The 21060-nt window shown below is 39.3% G+C and overlaps 1 protein-coding gene and 1 long non-coding RNA gene across 2 annotated transcripts in view; both read left to right on the forward strand.

The window, feature by feature from the left end:
- The window catches only part of LOC143710834 (uncharacterized), a 146471-nt gene that overhangs the window by 109051 nt on the left and 16360 nt on the right, over positions 1-21060 (forward strand). The window lies entirely within an intron of this gene.
- Positions 1-21060, forward strand: part of pea15 (proliferation and apoptosis adaptor protein 15) — a 126987-nt gene that overhangs the window by 100981 nt on the left and 4946 nt on the right. The window contains exons 2-3 of the mRNA XM_077202076.1: positions 5653-5827; positions 11084-11239. Of these exons, the coding sequence (XP_077058191.1) occupies positions 5656-5827; positions 11084-11239 (328 nt within the window). The 5' untranslated portion in view covers positions 5653-5655. The remainder of the gene's footprint in view (positions 1-5652; positions 5828-11083; positions 11240-21060) is intronic.

Raw genomic sequence — 21060 nt, forward strand, 5'->3', positions numbered from 1 at the left:
TCTCATGCACTTTATGATCCTCTCCACCTCTGTCTGAGAAATGCATGAGAAGGAAGAAAATGTGTTAAATGGATTTGTGAAACTGATTTTGGAGGAAAGTGAAATTGTAGCAGAGAGATTTGACCAGATTGAAGCCACCTTGTTGGTGAAAAAGTCCATGAACCTATTGCACTGGTCTGTACTGGTGTCAGCATGTGCATGTGTGGGAGGTTTGAGAAGAGAATTTATTGATGCGAACAGCTGAGTTGAATTTCCAGTGCAGTTTGTTATTTTTTGTGAGAAATATTGAGACCTGGCTATGGTGAGTGCTTTGGAGTATGATTTTTGGGTGTCACGGTAAGCCTGTTTGTAAACATGTAAGCCACTGGAGGTGAATTTCCGCTCCAGGGCACGGCCAGCCGTTTTCATCCTCCGGAGCTCTGTTGTATACCAAGGGGCTGGCCTGGAAAAAGTAACTGTTTTTGTTTTGATCGGTGCATGTAACTCAAGGATGTTGTAAAGGCTGGAATTATAGTGGTCAACAGAGCCATTAACTGATGCAAACTGTGTGACTATTGAAACTTGCTGTATATCTTGATTGAAGAGGGTAGTATCTATTTCTTTTAAATAGAATATAATAAATAGAATTTAAATCACAAAGTCTGTAACATTCATTTCCCAGACCTCCTCATGGAAAACTAGTTCAATCTGAATGATTAAAGAACTTTTTTTTTTTTGCATCGTCTGAAATGATACCTGCTTTTTTAATAGCTGAAATGGTTCAATACTAATCTGTCATCTTTCTTTCGCTCTTTCATTAAAAAAAGAGGATAAAAAATGATCGATGTAGTTATTAGAGCTCTCAGAGTGCTTACCTGGAAACACGCTTCTATTAACACCGCTGTGTTTTGATGCTATTGAAAGCAATTACCCTGTCTCAGGGTAATTGTGGAGGACAGAGTGCTTTAACTGCATTAATTTCCTCTATCATTAAGCATAACCCTTTAAACATTTCCCACAATACACCCAAGCTTTTAATTTCAGCAGAAAGCAGACGGCGTACACACATCAAACAAAGAAACAAACTTACAACATACAGTATAGTTAAGCCAGCACATGTAACTTGTGGCATAATTTAGTTTTCAACTTCTTTTACATTATTGATTATTTCAGTATGTAAATGAAATGATAAATGGAACTAAACCTTCAGATTTATCTTCAATAAAAGGTGGAAACTTTTCTAAAAATAATAATTCAACATCACTTCTAATTGGAAAGCGATTAGTTTTACTCCCTCAAGAAATTTGTATGGTTCAAGCTAATGTCTCCACGGCAACTATACAAATAGTTCCTTCCATGCAGTGTAAAATAATAGCACAGGATTATAAATACATTGAGTTTGAACATATAATGCTAATCCTGTCATTGTATTTTTTTCAGTCACCCTATTTATTTTGAAAATCAAATCATATCTTACCAAATTTATAAATGATGTATGATATACAATGATCTTACCACAGCATAATTTAATGGAAGTCTCTCTCTATTGTTGTCTGTTTTTTTGTTGTTGTTGTTTTTCGTTATATTCAAACAAATAATACCAAGTTCTGGAATGTAGGGTCCATGTTGAATTCATATTTTGTGCTTTCTGTTGAGAAATGCACCTGCACCTGTGCCCGCTCAATCTGTATTTATCTAGTTTTCTTTTATTTCGGGTTGGTTATTGAGGTTGCCAGTTTGTCATCTATTTAGGGTGAAGTACATTTCTTCTTTGGGGATTTGGTGAGTGCAGTCCAATAAGAAGTGTATTTTTCTTGTGTTATAATTTGTTTGATTGTCGGGTTTGTACATCTTTAGGCATTTTTTTTTTTGACTAAGTGAGTTTCCCTCTGGACATGGATGAGTTTGCTGACGGGCTTCATTCAATGTTCATCTCTTGGCAGTTTTATGCTTTGTGATAAAAGGAGAGGAGATCACTTCTTCTAATCTGCCTCAAGAAATGTATGGCCCATTTTTGTGTATGTATTGATAGTAGGGATACTATGTGTCCAACCATTGTTTTACTAACTAAAACAGCTTGTGTTGTTAATAATCAAGATGCTGAGCCAGTTTAGTTTTATACACAAGTGTTTTGTTAACAAAAACCTGGAAAATGAAAAGTGTGGTAAACATGGTATTTAGCAGAATAATTGGATGTACTGAATTTCCTCTCAGCGCTACGCTCTTGAATCGAAAATATAGATCCCTATGGAGCTATTCACATCGGGCGCGATCAATCGCAGAGATTTGATTTTCTTTTTTGACCAGTGTGTCGATTTTATTTATTTTTTCCTGTCGCCCCTTGATAAAACAAACCATCAAAATGGAGTGGTGCAGGTATGACGTCACTTTGTATGCCAACCAGCAATTAGCATCAAACTGGTTCCCTCCACAAAAACCCAATAGGATTTTTTTCCCCAAAGGCTTTTGGATTATCGCTAAAAAGAAGCTCTGTGATAAACCAAAGTGTATGATACTTAAGATAATTATCACAGATGAACACAACCTTTACGAATTGTGAAGCCTAAATGCAGTCAGAAGTAAAAAGCTAAAGGAAGGCTATAAACGAACCTACACCACACCATTTTACACTACACCACTTTCCCAGAACGTTTGAGTTAGAATAGATTGTAAGAGCACAATTATAACCATAACGATGCTGTAAAAGCGGACTGAGTTTACCTTTTCGGTGTTTAATCTCCCTGACAGTCTCTGTAGTCCCATTTAGCCACTTGTTAGCAACCGCCTTTTTTAAAGGCACACTATGCAAGAATTGTACCTTAATATAACAGCCTCAAAGTCATTACGGTAGTAAACAAACTCATAGTAGACGAATCATCCTGGTAGTAAAGCTCGGGGGGGACACCGCTGGAAAAACCAGCGATGCAAGTTTGAGAAGAGCGCCCCCGACAAATCTTGCGAGAATCACGACATGGTTTACGGCAACAACGTCACACACATCAACAACAACATAAGTGACCAGCTCGCTTTTTCCTTATCAGTGCAAAAGAGACTCAAAATACTCTGTTGATTTTGATCTTACATAAAAGTTTTATACATCATTCGATCCTGTTAAGTGTCTATTTTTTGTGTATACTCACAATAAAAACAAAGTGTTGTGCTTTTTGTCAAAAAAATAAAAATAAGGAGGGGGGACAATCGTACTCGGGCCCGGTTCATGGCAACCGTGCCTAGTGAGAGTACACCCCATATCACTCATATAAATTTTGAATGATCGGTTTCGGGCGATCATGATGACATGATGAATTGGTTGCAGTGCTCGAAGTGGGGCGGTACTCAACGGTACGCAGTACCGGCACTTCTACATTTTACTCTTAAGCGTACCTGCACTTTTTCTTGCGTACCGCTACTTCTCGCATGTAGCCGGTACTCGACCACTGACAGAAAAAGCGCCAGTGTCACACCCGTTGATACTTTGTTTGCAGTGCGTATGCAGTGCATATTTTTTCCGCACCCATGTTAACGGGTTCGAGCTTTCACACAGCATGTGCTGTGAGTATACAGCAGTGCAGAGATCGTTCCGAGTCTATTTTTGCTGTGCTGCACGCGGAGTTCCGTTTTCGCAAGCACGTGCACACACGCATGACTTGTTTTAATACATTTATGTTGTTAATAAATAACAATAAGTTTTGTTATAAGTTTTGTTTTTCACTGTAGAAATCTCAAATGTCATGATTTGCCAATGCAAGAGAGTACCGGCACCTTTCTTTTCCCACTTCAAGCACTGATTGGTTGTCGTATTGACTGCAAAAATCTTGAACGGAACATCCCAAGACTAAACACAACTACAAGCCAATCCATATTTAGAATACTTAATTATACTTTTATGTATATCTCGATCAAGTATAGGCCAAATACACCTAGACGTTTCTGTCAGTATTAGTAGTATTCAATTGTAATTTTAAGTATATTTCTGAGAAGTACATGAAGTATATTTTTTGAGAAGTAGCCTACATAAAAAGTAGACTAAAAGTATACTTATTTTTAGTTTAAAAGAAGTACAGGCTACTAATAGCAGACACGAATAAACTTCTTTTTTGGTAAGGGTAATAATAATATTTGCATTCTATCTTATGATCAGTCTTCTTTCCTAGATCTATTTGCATACTGAATTTTGATCGTTCTTGTCTTTCTATTATTTATGTGCTGCACATACATTTTTATTTGTGAACAGTGCTAACAAAAGCAAGAGGCATGTCGAGTGTCATGATAACAGCTAAATCTAAACCTGTGCACATCTCTTGTCACATCCTACATCAGTGTAATTCAAAGAATAGTGCTAGAGGCACAGGTAAGTGCCTCTAACACTATTCTTTGCATTGCTCTGATGTTGGATGTGACAAGAGATGTGTCAAACTACATTTGCGTGGACCTAATACATTATTCTCTCTCTCTCTCTCTCTCTCTCTCTCTCTCTCTCTCTCTCTCTCTCTCTCTCTCTCTCTCTCTCTCTCTCTCTCTCTCTCTCTGTCTCTCTCTCTTATCTCCCTCTGCTGGTGGATCACGTAATTGCAGCACTGTATTTAGGTCACCAGCAGATCAGTGCCGTTTACAGATACTGTCACAGACGGTAGCAAATAAACAGCAGCATGCCAAACAGTGTTTGTATGTATATGCAATTTGTATAAAGTGTGTGTGGGAGGGGGATGCCTTTGTATGTTTCCCACTGTTTCTATTTCTTCCATCACTCACACACACTGTATTATACCAGTGACATTGAGGGTGATGAATGTAGAATGTCTGCACTGTTAAACCGCCTGTAACACAGCACAAACAATACATTGTAAAATAACAGAGGCGTCCATCTTGGCTTTGGATCCTGCACAGTTTCCTCAGACCTCTGTCCTCATGTGGGCTGCCAACAGCAAACGCGTTCAGACATTTGTTTTCCATCACAGTAAATGTGGCCACATGGAGCTCACAGTATATCGTACCACGTCTTGATATTTTGACAACATGAAGGTGCTGATGATAACAGCACTGTTTGTGAGGCAGGAATTTCTGTGGAAGTGGGAAGATCTTGCTTTTGTTAATTGTGATGATCATGAGCTCCACCAGAGGGAGACAGGGAGCTGTGACAAGGGAAACTTTGATCTATAACCCTCAGGGTCTGTCCCATAGACTGTAAAAAAAGATAGACAAGGTGTCTTCGCTTCCTTCCTGGTAGAAAAATGTAGCCAAAATATTCCAGAAATGATCATTCTGAGCCTGTCATTACGTCATTGAGAGCGCCTCAGGACAGTGCACAAGAATATGCCAGGTCTAAAAAATCCAAAACCTCGGTGCCATTAAGTAAAGTTTTTTTTCAGGAAGTATTCAAATAAACAAAAAAGGATTACAAGCAAATGAAAATAATGAAATGCCTGAAAAAAATACTAATCAAACAAACAAAAAATTAATGAAGCAATGACAAAAGGTACAAAAGAGTAAAAAACTTAGGACATTGATACATGCATCTAGTCCTAGAGGGGATTTTTACTATTTCTGGTAATACTTTTCGTATTGCAGAAAGACATTCTTAGGTTATTCTGATATCGCACAATGCTATTATATGAAGCTGAGCTTACATATACGTTTTTGTGCTTATCAGTTCATTCTGTACGTCTTTCCCAGAGAATGTCTGAATACAGCTCATTGTTGAGTGATCTGTCTGAGAACATCACTAATGAAGACGTGGAGCAGCTGAAGTCAGCCTGTAAGGAGGACATCCCTGAAGAACAGAGTAACTCCATCATCTCCTCCAAAGAGTGGTTCAGCTACCTGGAGAAGAATGACAAACTGGCACAAGGTGAGACAGAGAGCACAAGACACTGGCCGCTTCAATTTCAATCAAAAGAGTGAATGAAGTAATCAAACCTTAAGATTCATTCACTAAAATTAAACTGCATCATTTACATTTACTCACCCTCAGGCTGTGTGGAAGTGTTAAGCATAAATTAGAATTAAAATTTTAGTCACTGATAATCTCTCTCTCTGCCATGCCTCTCAAATGCGGTGATTGAACGGAAGAACAATCGATATTTGACATAACCACCCTTGTGAAAAAGAAGTACACTTTAACATACTTTTAATAAAAGTATTTAATATACTTTAAATAAGAATACTTAAGTGTGAGTAATGTTTGCAATCACTTAATTGCATGTTAATTGCAATTAAATGAAAATGTATTATAGGTGAGTGCTTTGTTTTTTTGGATCTGATTCTTTATATGTAATTTCATAATTCTATTGTCTTTATTATATGGCTAAACATATTGATTTAAAATGTATGGTAAAGTAAAACTTTTAATTTGACATTATCAAAAAATGCACTTTTTAAAAGTGCACTTAAATGTATGAAATGATATTCCGGACAATATTCAAAGGGAATTGCAAATTGTAATTGCAATTGCATTTTCAATTTGTGTGCACATATGTTGTGACATGGAAATACAAATCCATGATTTGTAATTGTGTTTGGATTTTCTTTTCCGTGTATGTAACATGTTTGCCAAATTTCAAATGGAAATGCAAAGTCCATTTGCAATTGCATTTCCAATGTCTTACAAGTTATGACCCTGCTGTTTTGGAATAGCAATATAAAATCACCCATTTGCTATTTCACTTCCTCCGCATCCTGCCCCGACCCTCACAATATTCAAATGGAATCGCAATCCCCTTTGCACTTGCATTTCCGATGCCCACAGTCAAATGTCAATCAGTCTTAAACGGTGAGGTTTATTGATAGAGTCGGAAAGTATGCCATGCCCACAAGTGGTGGAAAAGGGGGAAGTTGGCTATGTTTGCAATAAAAACATGCAAAAAATGTTTCCACTTAAATTCAAACAATGTAAAAAATCCAGATTTTATTTTATGTTTGCTTGGCAACCAGAAAAAAAGAAGAAAAAGAAAACTGCAGTTCATGTTTGTTTCGTAGGAGGATGCTCTGAATTCTGCTTTATTTCGGCACTTTATTCAACATTATTTGTTTTAAATGTATTCATATTCTTCTATATTTTGACATTTAAAACATTTTCGACATACATGCTGGTTAGTTGTGGGATTCCACAGATCTTAATTTCTTCTTGACAAGTAGCTTTCAACCAGAGTAGTCTTCTTTTTGTTTCATTTCTGTTCGGTTGTCAGGCGATTCATACTTAGTTTTACGACACATTTTTGTTGTTGTTATTGCAAAAGTAGACACATTTATTGTATATTTTTCCTCGTTTTCCTTATAGGAATGAATAACGATGAAAACAGTGCTTTGTTTTCCACCACTTCAGGGCGTGGCATACTTTCCCACATTTCCACTTTTGGAATTAGCCACATTTCCACTTTTGGGCCAAAAGCGAGCGTGCTAGTGCGTGCCAGGGCAAGTCACTTTTCCACTGTCACTTCCGGGGCTTGATCGGCCTCATCTAGGCTTTCTCGGACAGGGTTTTTTTTTTTTGGCCCGCTGAATACCTTGCTTGGACCAAAGCAGGCCAACTGTGGCTTGAGGACTGGCCATCAAGAGAGGTGGAGTTTACCTGAGTCAGGAGATGGTCAACACCGCTGCTCATTTCCCATGTTATAATATCAGGCTACCAGCTAACTTCAACATTCAAAACATTTTAAACACATTCAGACACGGACTTACGTGTGATGTTAAAGGATGCTTATGCTAATCATTGCGATAATAATTACATATGTTTATGAAAAATACCAGATACTGCTTGAAGAACGTAGACAACTCGTATATGATCATAATCATGTATTTATTTGGTTTAATGTTTTATCTTTCTCTTTGTTGATATGGACTAATGCATCTGCATATCTGTCACTCACTCCGGTTAATTGTATAACTAATAGATCCTGTTTTCTTCTCATGAGCTGAAATGTGATGTAACGTGACATTTTATCAATATTTTTTTAAATGTGTAAGCCTTTGGACTTAAAAGTCTTAATAGAGTTGTTCTATGCATTCATGTGATCGCAAATAAATGGAAGCAGCTGCCACTGAATAGGTATGTGTTCTCTTTGTATGTGAAATACTAAATACCAGTTTGATTCAGCATGATTGATGTGCAGTCCTGACACAAATTAAAAAATGACTGTTACTGTAAAAAAAATATATATATATATTGTAAAACATTGGTCAAACATCGATGCTGGAATCTTAATTAGGCATATTTATGTAAAGGCCAAAAGTTTGCTTCTGTCATGCTCATATTGAGATCTAACTAATTTTCAGTCAGTTTTCGTCGTTCTATGGAGGTGTGTTAAGGGCAGGTTTTAAGGGTTACTGGCCCGACAGTGGAAACGCAACTTGATTTTGGCCTCGGTGCTTGAGGTCCGAGGCTTTTGGCCTCTCCTAGCAAGTTAGCCCTGGCTCACACTAGCCTGACAGTGGAGAAGCGGCTATTGACATTTGACTGTGGACATTGGAAATGCAAGTGCAAATGGGGATTGCATTCCATTTGAATTTTGTGAGGGTTGGGGAGGACGCGGAGGAAGTGGAATAGCAAATAGGTTATTTTTCTATTTCTACTCCAAAATGGCAGGGTCATAACTGGTAAGACATTGGAAATGCAATTGCAAATGGACTACTTTGCGTTTTATTTGAAATTTGGTAGACTTGTTACATATACGGAAAAGAAAATCCAAAACACAATTGCAAATCATGCATTTGAAAATGCAATTGCAAATACAATTTACAATTCCTTTTGAATATTGTCCAGAAAATCATTCCATATAAGTGTGTTAAGAAACATAGTCATGCAAGTTTACTTTCTTTAAGTTTATTAAAGGTGCAATCTGTAATATTTCTGAGGATCTATAGAGGGAATGCACGTGACGTCACCGTTGGCCGGAGTGACTGCAGTTACGCCCACAAGTGGCAAAAAGAATGAGCGGCAGCATTGGTTTTCAGCGTGAATGCTGCGGAAAAACACACAAAACGCGTCTAAAACGGGAAAGAGCTTTGAGACTGACTGTACAACTAGATTTGACAAGAAAGATGAGGAATATTTTTACAGACTGCCTAAAGCTACAGAACAGAGAAGCAAATAGATCGCTGCAATTCATAGAAACAACTGGACTCCAGGCAGCGAAAGGTGGATTTGCAGTTATCATTTTTCTGTCAATATGCTGAATTTAGTGGTAAAATCATTCTCTATATATTGTATTGTTATATATTGCAGTGACAACTCATCAATCAAATATTTACCACTGTATATTGTGTATAATTTGACATTTTTAAATAAACACTGACAAAAAACTATACAAGTTTTAAGTCTCTATATAACATTGATAAGTGATCACCTGGATTTAGACCTGCCTATTTTGTATTTATATAAAGCATTCACAGGCAAATTTGCTGTATGTATTTCCCTGGTGTCGAAATCAGGCACATATAAATGTCAGGAAACACGATTCCTGGCTTCATGTTAATATCCATGGATCACTGGATCTTTAGTAAGTTGTAAGGAACACTATATTGAGTCCAATCTTTAGTTTAAACTGATTATCGTTTGTTTTACTTGCGTTTTCGCAGTTTCCCCTATTAAATCCAGTCACGCAGCAGCTCTTCTGCCACTCAGTCCGGCTGAGGGGGCGTGTTCCGGCGGGAAAGTGACGTTAATGCATTCCCTCTATTGACAGAAATGCAATATAAGATCCATAACTATGTGTTCAGTGGTGTTTTAAGACCTTACTCAATAAACCGTTATGTTTTTATTACCTTAGAATGAGACATTCATATCTACATAACCGCGGGCACCCCCTTCTATGAAGGTCGACATATTGTGACGTCATGTTTCTACAGTAGCCGAACGCGAACAAACAGCGCTACAAAGCGCGTTTCGTCACTACCTTGAAAGAGAAGCCGCAGAAAAATAGAAGCTAGCCATAGACACCGTGAGTAGTGACTTTTCCCTTGTCAGTGGTGTAAAATATGTAGTTGGATTGTTCATGTAACTTAGTTCTTCTCCCTCGCTGTGTTATTGCTTTGACAATCAGCTGATTAGTACTATTGACCGTAAAACAGTAAGGTTATAGGAGTCGCCAACCCGTCGATCGCAGTCGACAAGTCAAACTTGGAAGCATTTTAAGTCGATCTTGAATAGTTTTCAAAACCAGAGAAAAAAAAACTATATTTTTTTATTCATTATTATTTATTAATTTGTGTGTAGTAAATGGTGTCTAGGGGATGCGGAGGCTACTAGATTATCCTGCATCATTTTTGCAGACGCGTCGAGTATAAACAATGCTTTACGCTTTAACCAGCTCAGCCACAGCCCTACAGCATAACGGCTCATATTAGCCAGCTAAACTTTTACTACCCTGTTAGAAAAAATATGTAGTTGGATAGTTGTCATGTGGTTCTTCTCCCTCGCTGTATTATGGGTTTGCTATGTGGGGAGAAATGTGCTGGTTACGTTCGTGAGACAATCAGCTGATTACTAGTATTATATTATATATTAAGACCCTTGATCCTCACCTGACTATGGCTTTGTAAACTTTATCCATGTGGTTTATAATGGACTGTGGTACAGAAACAGTGACAATGTTACACACTCTTGGCTTACTCTGGCTATTCTCTGCTGTCTCAGACGACGATATGTTTGTCCCGTTTTAGCCACCGTAGCTTCTTTGAAAGGGAGGGGTGAGCAGTGGGCTGAGCCATTAGTGCAACTCGCAACCGAACCGCTAGATGCCGCTAAAATCTACACACTGCACCTTTAATTGGCCTTTTATTTATTTTAATTTTAATATTAGTGCAGCTTTTAAAAAAAATACTTTTAAGATTTGAAGTACACTGCCAGTGCACATTCAATATAATATAGTGCAATTCTTTTTCACAAGGGTGTGACACATTTTGAGGCACCATGTTTAAATATGCTCATGCATTCTATGTTAAAAAAACAACAAAGGAAGTTAAATGCGTTAGAAGCAGCATGAGTCCGAGTGATTTATGACAAGCATTTCCATTCCATTAAATAACAGTTTAATTTAATGTATAGATATGTTTTTATGCTTTTGTTCTGTTTTATATGACATCTTTGTGATTTGTCTGTCTTGCATAGATGACCTATCCTACATAGAGCACATCTTTGAGATCTCACGGCGACCTGACCTCTTGACCCGGGTCATTGAATACCGCACAACCGTGCTAAAGATCTCTGAAGATGACGAGATTGACACCAAACTCACACGCATCCCCTCTGCAAAGAAATATAAGGGTACAGATCAGTTCCCTTTAAAAGTCTCTGTCTTTTACTTCATAAAAATAAACACAAATCAACAGATCATAGCATTATTTCTGACATTGCTCCCCTGTTTCATCCTATTTACTTCTGAAGGAGTGGGTCTTACTGTCAGTCTTGCTGTCTACGTAGGCAGTGATTTACTCAAAAGGAACCTCATATTACATTACATTAACCATACAAAGCCAACTGTATTATATTTAATAAACAAATTTCCAATGCCTCTACATTATCAACATGATCAAAACTTTGCTGAAAAACTTCATAGGCTACTACATGTCCTCTGTGGTCTGATTGATAGTTTATAGATTTTTTAGCTAGTAAAAGGCTTATTAGTATAATTATAAAAATTTACATCTTCAGGTTGTGACATGTCTTTTTGCTGTGAAATCTTTACAGATTTAAATAACATAAACACAAGAGTAACTTTTATATTAGCAATATTTCAAGATGGACACTTACTGGACTGAAGCAATTTAGGTTTACTAGATTATCCATACTTTTGAGTAGCATTTATTTGATCATCTCTCAATTATCATTGTATTGCATGGCATTATATGTTTTAAAACTATAGAGCTTTGATTATAAAACTAAGCATTTTAATATCATCCCATTAAGACATATTTTTGGGAGATATAGAGTGACAACGGATATATTTATACATTTTATGAAAGGAGTCTGCTATAATGTTATAAAGATCTCATTGTTTTACATTACAAGCTATCAGAATGTCATCTTATTTTTTGACCATACAAATATCAGCATCTTCACCAAATTGCATTTCCCTTTCGAAGTGGAACTTCAATGTTTTGTCTGGTATTGACACTATGGGTAACACCATCGGCGTGACCAGTGGCAGTGTCTGAGGTACATGTAAACAAAACCAAGAATCATTGGCAGACGGCAGTCCATGGCGTCACACACAGGTAGCACCCGTGAGTATAAAAGGGTGCCTGAGTTAAGGCCCTTTCACACTGAGCACAATTAAATGGCACGAATGTACAACGCAATGACGCTCTGAATCAAAACAATAGATCCCTATGACACTCCGAATTATGACATTGTGTTCATGTCCTCGTTCTGCACGGGTACTGCACATAAATAACTGAAACGTTTCTACAGTGGAAACATGAAGCCAAATAAATATATGATTACGACAATATATGTTCTGTATGGCTTGGGGTATTTTTATAACAATAAAGAATAATAAATTTTTGCGTGAGAAATGGTAAGCAGGTGTAGCGTTCAGTTTATTATAAAACACTAAATAATGCATGTCTGCCCATCATGTAATCAAAAAACACTTTAGATCACAGTCGATGATGGGTTCTGTGTAGTACCAAATAGGGGTGTAACAATACATTGTTATATTGACATGTCGCGATATGTATCATTGATGAAAACTATATGATTCGCAAAATAGACTTATTTAAGAGTTAGAATAATACTTAGCTTACTGAATTTATAAGGTATAATTCACCCAAAAAAAATTAATTCTGTCACCATGTACTCACCCTCGTGTTGCTTCAAGCCTATAAGATTTCAATTAAACTCCCAAACACAAATTAAGATATTTTTATACCTCAGAGATTTCTGTCCCTCTATTTAATGTCCATGCTTCTAAAACTTAAAAGATCCAAAAAATTTCATAAAGGCATTGTAACAATTATCAATCCAGTGCGATCTAATCCAAATCCAAGTCTTTTGAAGAGACACGATGACTTTATATGATGAACAGATTTACAACAACGTTGTTCAAATGCTTGCATGACTTAGAAAACAACATGGCGAGCACCGGGAGAGTTTGTGTGTACTCTGCTTGTCTGTGTAAAGCCCGGGACACACCAAGCCGACAGTCGGCCGTCGGGCAGTTTTTGTGCGTCGGACGACTATGGCTGAAATTGGTCCTCGTCTGCTTTTTTTCGGCCAATTTGATATGTTGAATTGGCGTCGGGCCGTCGGTGAGAGAGAAAACTCTGATTGGCTGTTAAAGGACAAGTTCGGTATTTTACACTTAAAGCCCTGTTTTAAGATCGTTTCTAATGAAATAGAACGGTTAAGATTGAAATTTGGACAAATGCTGCTGTCCCGAGAATTTTAGGTGTCTGTATTAGCATCCCCCACCTCCACAATGGTTTCATAGGGGCACTGGAAGAATCATTCATAAAACGCATTAAACTTTAGTTTACAAAGAAGTGAAACTCACCGAGTGGTCTGGAGTGTTCACTGATATGCTCACACAAAAATCGCTGCAAAAGATGCTTTCCAACAGGTTTTATCATAGTTTTTGTCCAACTCCATTGACTTGTATTGGATGTTCTGTGAGGTACGTTATTACTCCGCTGACAGAAACGGAAATGGGGTTGTTTGTATTCTTTCTGTAGTCTTCCATGAATGATTCTTCCAGTGCCCCTGTCTTAGTTACACAGAAACCTAAAATTCTCGGGACAGCAGCATTTGTCCAAATTTCAATCGTAACCGTTCTATTTCATCAGAAACGATCTTAAAACAGGGCTTGAAGTGTAAAATACCAAACTTGTCCTTTAAGCTTAGTGAACGAGTCAGTGCACGAGAATAATAAGAATAATAAGCTTTTTTCCCCGACGCAGGCGATGCAAGGCAACAACACAGTCGGCTTTCATTAGCGCTAGTTCTTTGGCATCGGTTTGGTGTGTCCCGGGCTAAAGAGGTCCAACGAATGCCTGTGTTGAAAGCGTGAGTTCTGCGTGAGAAAAAAATAACACATTTCAGTGAGACTACTAAATTAAACTACTATATAATGTAGAATATAATGTATAATGATGCAATGGGGGAATATTTGTATATTTGGGTATATGCAATGGGGTATAGTAATTTTATTTTAATAATAATAATAAAGTAATCATGAAAAAAACTCTCTTCTTTATTTTGGCTTAAAATATCGCAAATGTACCGTATCGCGAGTTCAGTATCACGATTTGTAACGAATCGCGACATCAGTGTATTGGTACACCCCAAGTACCAAACTTTTATTATTATTGTCTTTTAAAAAAAAAAATGTTTAGTTTTTTTTATCTTCGCTCACTTTCTACAATCAAACTCTTTCTTTCAGAGAGTTCTCTAGAGGTTACAATCCATGCTTTCATCATGTCTCGGCTGTATTACTGCAACTCCCTCTATTACGGCATATCAAAGACTCAAATCTCCCGCATCAAGATGCAGCTAGTTCAAAATGCAGCAGCTAGATTTCTGAAGGGACATTAAAAAAATTATTATGTCACTCCCCTTCGGAAATCCCTACATTGGCTGCTGATTCACTATAGAATTGAGTATGAAATCCTGCTACTCGTCTACAAATCAATAAATAATCATGCACCTACCTATTTGACAAATTTACTCCACCCCTACACTCCTGCAAGAGATCTAAGATCGGAGGGTAACTTCCTCCTCCAGATCCCTGGAACCCGCTCAAAGACCAGAAGAAACAGAGCTTTTGAAGTGGCTGGCCCCACACTTTGGAATAACCTACCTAATCACACAGAGGCTTTCACTTTATCTGAGTTCAAATTCTGTCTTAAAACTCATCTTTTTTCCTTGGCTTTTAATGTGCAGTTCTGTCTGGTTCTTATGGTGATTCTTACTGTATGTTTCTCATTTATTGTGTTTCTTTATGCTTTTTATTGTTCAGCACATTGGTCGGCCTGTTGCTGTTTTTAAATGTCCTTTAGAATTAAACCGAAATTGAATTTGCTGTTGTATGTTGTGCAGCGGACGAGCTAAAAGCCAAATGGTAAAACCTTAGAGATGCTTATGTAACGGAGGCGAGCTAGTAGTTGCTGTGCGAGTAAACCTCTGCAGTCTTTAGCCTCCTTGTTAGAGCGCCTGACTCTCATGCCGGAGACCCGGGTTCGAGGCCCGCTCGGAGCGGGTCGAGTGGGACCCGGGTGAAAGGGGTTACATTGGTGCCGTGACCCGGATGGGAGTGAGGTTTAGGGGGGTGAGTATAACGGAGGCCAGCTAGTAGTTGCTGTGCAAGTAAACCTCACTCCTCTGATCTCAATAGATTCTCTGGCGACAGATGCTAGAGGCTGCAGTCTTTAGCCTCCTCTTTAGAGCGCCTGACTCTCATGCCGGAGACCCGGGTTCGAGGCCCGCTCGGAGCGGGTCGAGTGGGACCCGGGTGAAGGGGGGTTACACTTACAAAAATGTATTCTCGGTCAGCACCACCTATCTGGAAACGTGAATTAGCTGAAGGCAATCAATAATTTTGCATTCAGTGTGAAAGCTCCGTTCGTTGGCGTTGGCCGCTTGTTTGTATGTGCAAGATAAAAGTCTTGCTTGACTCTTGCTTGATTTTCTTCAGAGGGTTAAAAATCTAGCATTTGCGCAGGGCACTTTCGGCTCTCGAGGGAGTTGAAGGTACTCATGGTGATGCATTTGCAGTAAGAGGCTCTGTTATTGCTTGATTCTTCTATAAGAATCTAGCGCTTGCAAGGAGTGTGCTCTGCTCTCAAGGGAGCTGAATGCATTCATTGTTATGTGTTTGCTGTGGGATGCTACACCCATGCTTGGCTCTCTCTTGAGAGATGAGAGTCGAGCGAAGGCGCCTTTCAGTTTCACCTTTCAGAGTCCTGTGGCTGCCTAGGTGGCAGGGCAGGATCAATAGCGGGGATTGTAGGTGGAGCATAGGGAGGAGCCTGACTGAAGTTTTACTCTTTTGGGCTTCTCCTGCTATTTTGTTTTCATGTCGTTTCAGGAAGCCCCACTGTGGCCGCCTACGATCTGACTGATTATTGTGATGTGTCTAATTCTGAGGAATTAGATGCATAAAGAGTTGAGGTGGGTGTTATTAATAACCTGCCTCTTCCATTGTCCCACATATAAGTTTGTGGGCTTTTATTCCTTCTATATCTCCACACTGAGGTGTCAAGATAATGGAGGAATTTATATTTAGATCTTATAGTCTCTCCCATGTATTCAAATTATCCTCATGTGTTGAGACTGTGTGAGCAACTATATGTGGGGATGCCCCAGTTGAAGAGCAGCTTGCTAGCTATCTCTCCCCTGGTTCTGCGTCCTCTTTGAAGGCTCCTGCCTTGCAAATGGAGCAAACGCGTTCAGCTTTTGAGGATGAGCCGTGGTAAGGGAGCTCCCATCTGGCTTGGCTTTTTTCACGTGGGGTGAAAGTCTGGGCCGGATTCACCAAAATCTTCTGAAGAAATTCGCCCAATTTCCACACAGGAGTGCTGCCGGAAGATGGTGTCCTGCCTAAGGTTAGGACGCAGGTGTTGCAGCAACTCCAAGCCCCGCCCATTGATTGGTACTATCTCCTGAGGCAGTCCAAAAAAATAAAATATGCGCAAGCCGCAGATCTATCCATCCGTGCTACAAAGCATGGTCGTTCTATGGTTGTTATAGTTGCCAAGAGGGGCCTCTGTTATAAGGAAAAATATTGATCCTTAATTTTTTGATCTTACACTCTGATCTCTTCGGTCTGCCAATGAGGCAGTCGTAGAGCAGTTTACAGAGCTGGGGTCTCAGTCAGCAGCTTTCATGAGATATATCCCTCTCAGGAGGTTCATGAGGTTTGATGCAGGGTGAACGAAGTTGTGTAGGATAGTATAGATTCCCTCTACTTTGCTTACCTCCCTCCCTAACTACTGTTGGGTTTTGAAGTAGGGATGTATGCTCCCCTTTGGATGGGTGCTCTACTATAGCCCAGGTTCAACGATGCTAATAAGTAGAGGTAGTTTGCTTGTGGGGCATCCCTCCGTATCATCTGTTGCTTAAAATGGTTTAGTGCTATAGAAAAAGATGAAGCGCTATCTATAGCGGGTAGGGGTGGAACGGTACATGTACTCGTACCGAACCGAATCGGTACGGGGGTCACGGTTCGGTGCGTACATTTAAACGCAGAATACACGGTACGAAAAAAAAAAAACGTGCGTGCAAAATAATTAATGTAATGCGGAACTACCGTTAAATACGCGGGCTCTTTAGGGACACCTCAACTGTAACCCCGCTTTAGCTCTGAAGCTCTGATTGGCGCCGATGCAGCCGAGCTCCGCCTATCTATGCGCTCTATCAGAGCCCGTCTGCATTCTCTGGCACTCTGCCGTTTTTGAGTGAGTGAGAGAGATATCAGCGACAGCGAGAATGGCAAGTGGCGGTGTTCCACAAGAGTTAGAGGATCCGCCGGCTTCTTTGAGATCGCAAGTTTGGGAAAACTTCGGTTTCCCAGTCAGTTACAGTAGTACAGGCGAAAGAGTGGTGGAAAAGACGAGGACTGTGTGTCGGCGTTGTTCAGCGGTTGTTGGGTATGTGAATGGAAATACATCTAACATGCTAACGCATATCCGACGCCATCACCCAGATTTGAACATCACTGGAACGAGAAAAAAAAAACTGTTCAACTCCTCCTCCCTACAGTGCTTAACCAGCCTTTAGACTCACATACAAATAAGGCCAAAAAAATCACTGAAGCAATCGGAATTTACATGTCATCTTCAATGCGCCCGTATTCACTCGTAGAGGAACCTGGCTTCAAGTATTTGCTGCACGTACTCGAACCTCGTTACAACATGCCATCCCGTACACATATGAGGCAAACTGTAGTCCCTTCCATATACAACCAAACACGTACGTTGATGGAGCACGAGTTGTCAGCTGCACCCTCCGTTTCACTAACAACTGATGGTTGGACTTCTCGTGCTACGGAAAGCTATTTAACGGTGACTGCTCATTTTATTGACTCTGATTGGAAAATGAAAGCATCAGTTCTACAGACGCGACCCCTGTATGAGCAGCACACAAGCACTCACCTAGCTGAGAAGCTACAGGAGGTCGTGGCAGAGTGGAAACTAGAGAGGCCTGGAAAAACTATTTCAGTGACCACAGACAATGCAAAAAACATTGTTAATGCCGTCAGAGAAGCAGGGCTGGGTCCGCATGTAGCATGCTTTGCCCATACCCTAAATTTAGCCGCACAAAAAGCACTGGCAGTCAACCAGGTATCTAGATTATTAGGAAAAATCAGAAAGATTGTTACTTTTTTTCATCGTAGCACAACGGCTGCGTATGTTTTGGAGCGTAAACAGCTGGCCCTCGACTTGCCAAAACACAGCCTCATACATGATGTGTCGACACGCTGGAACTCCAGCTACGAAATGGTCGAGCGCTATTTGGAACAACAAGTTGCAATTTACTCAGCATTAACAGACAACTCCGTAAAGAACAAGCAGGACGGCTCACGTCTGTCAGATCAGGAGGTGAGCTTCGCAGAGAGTGTGGTTAGGATTATGAAACCTTTGAAGACCATCACAACAATTTTGAGCACAGAAACAACTCCGTCGGTTTCAATGATCCTACCACTCAAAACTATGATAATGAAGTCTATGGAGCAAAATGACGACGATGCTCCCATCGTCAGGGAAATGAAAAATGCCATCAGAGAGAACTTGCAAATCCGATACATTGACCCAGATCTCCAAGATTTCTTTAATAAATGTACTGCATTGGACCCCAGGTTCAAATCGCTCCCTCATTTGGATCCTGCCCATCACCAGAATGTCTTCGATGCTTTCATCACAGAAGTTATGAGCAGAACAGAGCAGGTATGTATTTATTTAATGCATATTTCTAAGTCTTTTTTAAAAACGTATGTTTTCTTTGGCGTATTGATTTTTTTTTAAATAATTTGTTACACACATTTTTCTTAAATGTGTATATTATATTTGTGTGTATTAAAGTGTGTATATTTAGCATCTGCATTTAGTTGTGTTGTACAGCACTTTGGTCAGTCTTGTGGCTGTTTTAAATGTGCTATATAAATTAATTAAACTTGAAACTTTAATGCTAAGGTTGTTTTTTTTTTTTTATAAAAAAAATCTCTCACTTCTGTCATGTCTTAAACTGAATATATTGCTGTTACAGTGTTCAGTCACTGATAAAACCCAATCATTGTCTTTGTTTTATAATACTTCAGATTGAGACAGAGACAACACAGGACAGGCCATCAACATCACAGGCTACTTCCTTTGCAGAGATGCCAGAGTCTGAGACATCATCCTCCCCACCTCCTCCAAAGAAGTCAGCCATGGCAGAAGTCTTTGGCTCCCTCTTTGCAACTAGTCAGATGGACCATACTGATTTGAAGCAGAAGGTGAAGGAGGAGGTACATGCCTACATAGCCAAGGAAAGCACTTCTTTGGAATCTGACCCACTTGACTGGTGGAGGTCCAATGAAACAATATTTCCAAACCTAGCCAAGTTGGCCAAATGTTACCTGGCAGTACCTGCCACCTCCGTCCCAAGTGAGAGGGTTTTCTCAACGGCAGGTGACATAGTCACTGCCACAAGATCTACCCTCACTAGTGAAAGTGTGGACATACTTGTGTTTCTGAAAAAAAACTTAAAAATACAATGAAGCTACCTTTTAAGAGGTACATTTTGTGATACAGCACATATTGTTCTTTTCTTTTATATTTTATAGGAGATGGACCACATATTTATTTTTACTTCACCCATTAGAAATATGGACTATGGGACAGTTTATGTTTACCACAGCAAGCCATGGTGTAAATGCATTTAACTATAATGTGGTCATATTTAAAAATTATTTTTTTTTACTCCTTAATCTTTATTCTGAAGTTACCAAATTTGCCAGTTGGCATTTGGCACAGGTATGCCTGTCGTCACACTTATTTTTTTCTTGTTAAGTATTTTACACTTTCAGAAATAAGAGATGCTGTATTTTCTGTTTTATAGCTGATTGTCCTAGTTTGTTTACAAGTTACTGATGGAGTCTGGAGATGATGTGAGGTAGTTATTGTTTACCGTGTACATCTCATCTTACACACTTAAGGCTGTTGTATCTATAGCTCAGGGGAGAGACTGTATGACCACTAGGTGATACAGCTGAGACATGTACAATAAAAAAATTGCCTTCTGCATTTTTGTTTTGCTTTTCCCTCCATTGTACCGAAATCGTACCGAACCGTGACGTCTGAACCGAGGTACGAACCGAACCGTGACTCATGCGTACCGTTCCACCCCTAATAGCGGGTCTTAGGTAGAGTGCATTGATTCAAGGCAGGGTATGGGCTGGCTTACCCCAGTTACTTTGGGGTCTTTAGATAGGGTTTAAAATGGAGTAGAAGCTCCCCTGTGATAGGCTGCTCCCTTTGCTGTCAAATACTGGTGAGAAATACCCAACATGCTGAGCCCTGTCTCGCAAAGGAGGGATGAACACACACACGCGCACGCACACACATGCATACACACACACATATGCACATGCACCAGACACTTTTACAGTTGCTGCTCTCTCACTTTCTCTTTGCATACTGTTTGCAGTTTTTAATGGAAACCTATTTAAATTATCATGTGCCTGAGGTTCTTTTAAATGGTTGTATTGTGATTTATATATTTTTTTTAATACTTGTCTGTGTTATGTTAGGGTTTTACACCATGGGTCTGAGGGAAACGGAATTTCAATCCTCTGTATGTCTTGTGCATGTAGAAGAATTGACAATAAACTTCAACTTGAACTTGATGAAGGTATAAAAACCTGGGACTTCTCTTGCTGTAGAGCATAGATCATTCCTAGTACAGTATATTGGCTTAGGGAATAGCACCACTTTTATGAGTCACATGGAATGCGACCATGGGGTTGACACAATCCTGACTCCGACTGGGTAATTTATACTATGCCCACTATGTTTGTGCATTTTCACAGCCTAGTGAGGCAGTCATTCCCATAGTATGATGTAGTGGGTATTGATTCCCCATTGCATCAATACCAGGAGCAGCATTTAAGT

This window comes from Siphateles boraxobius, unplaced genomic scaffold (assembly GCF_051911475.1).
Source record: "Siphateles boraxobius isolate OS27281-9 unplaced genomic scaffold, OSU_SipBor_1 48, whole genome shotgun sequence".
Lineage (NCBI taxonomy): Eukaryota > Metazoa > Chordata > Actinopteri > Cypriniformes > Leuciscidae > Siphateles > Siphateles boraxobius.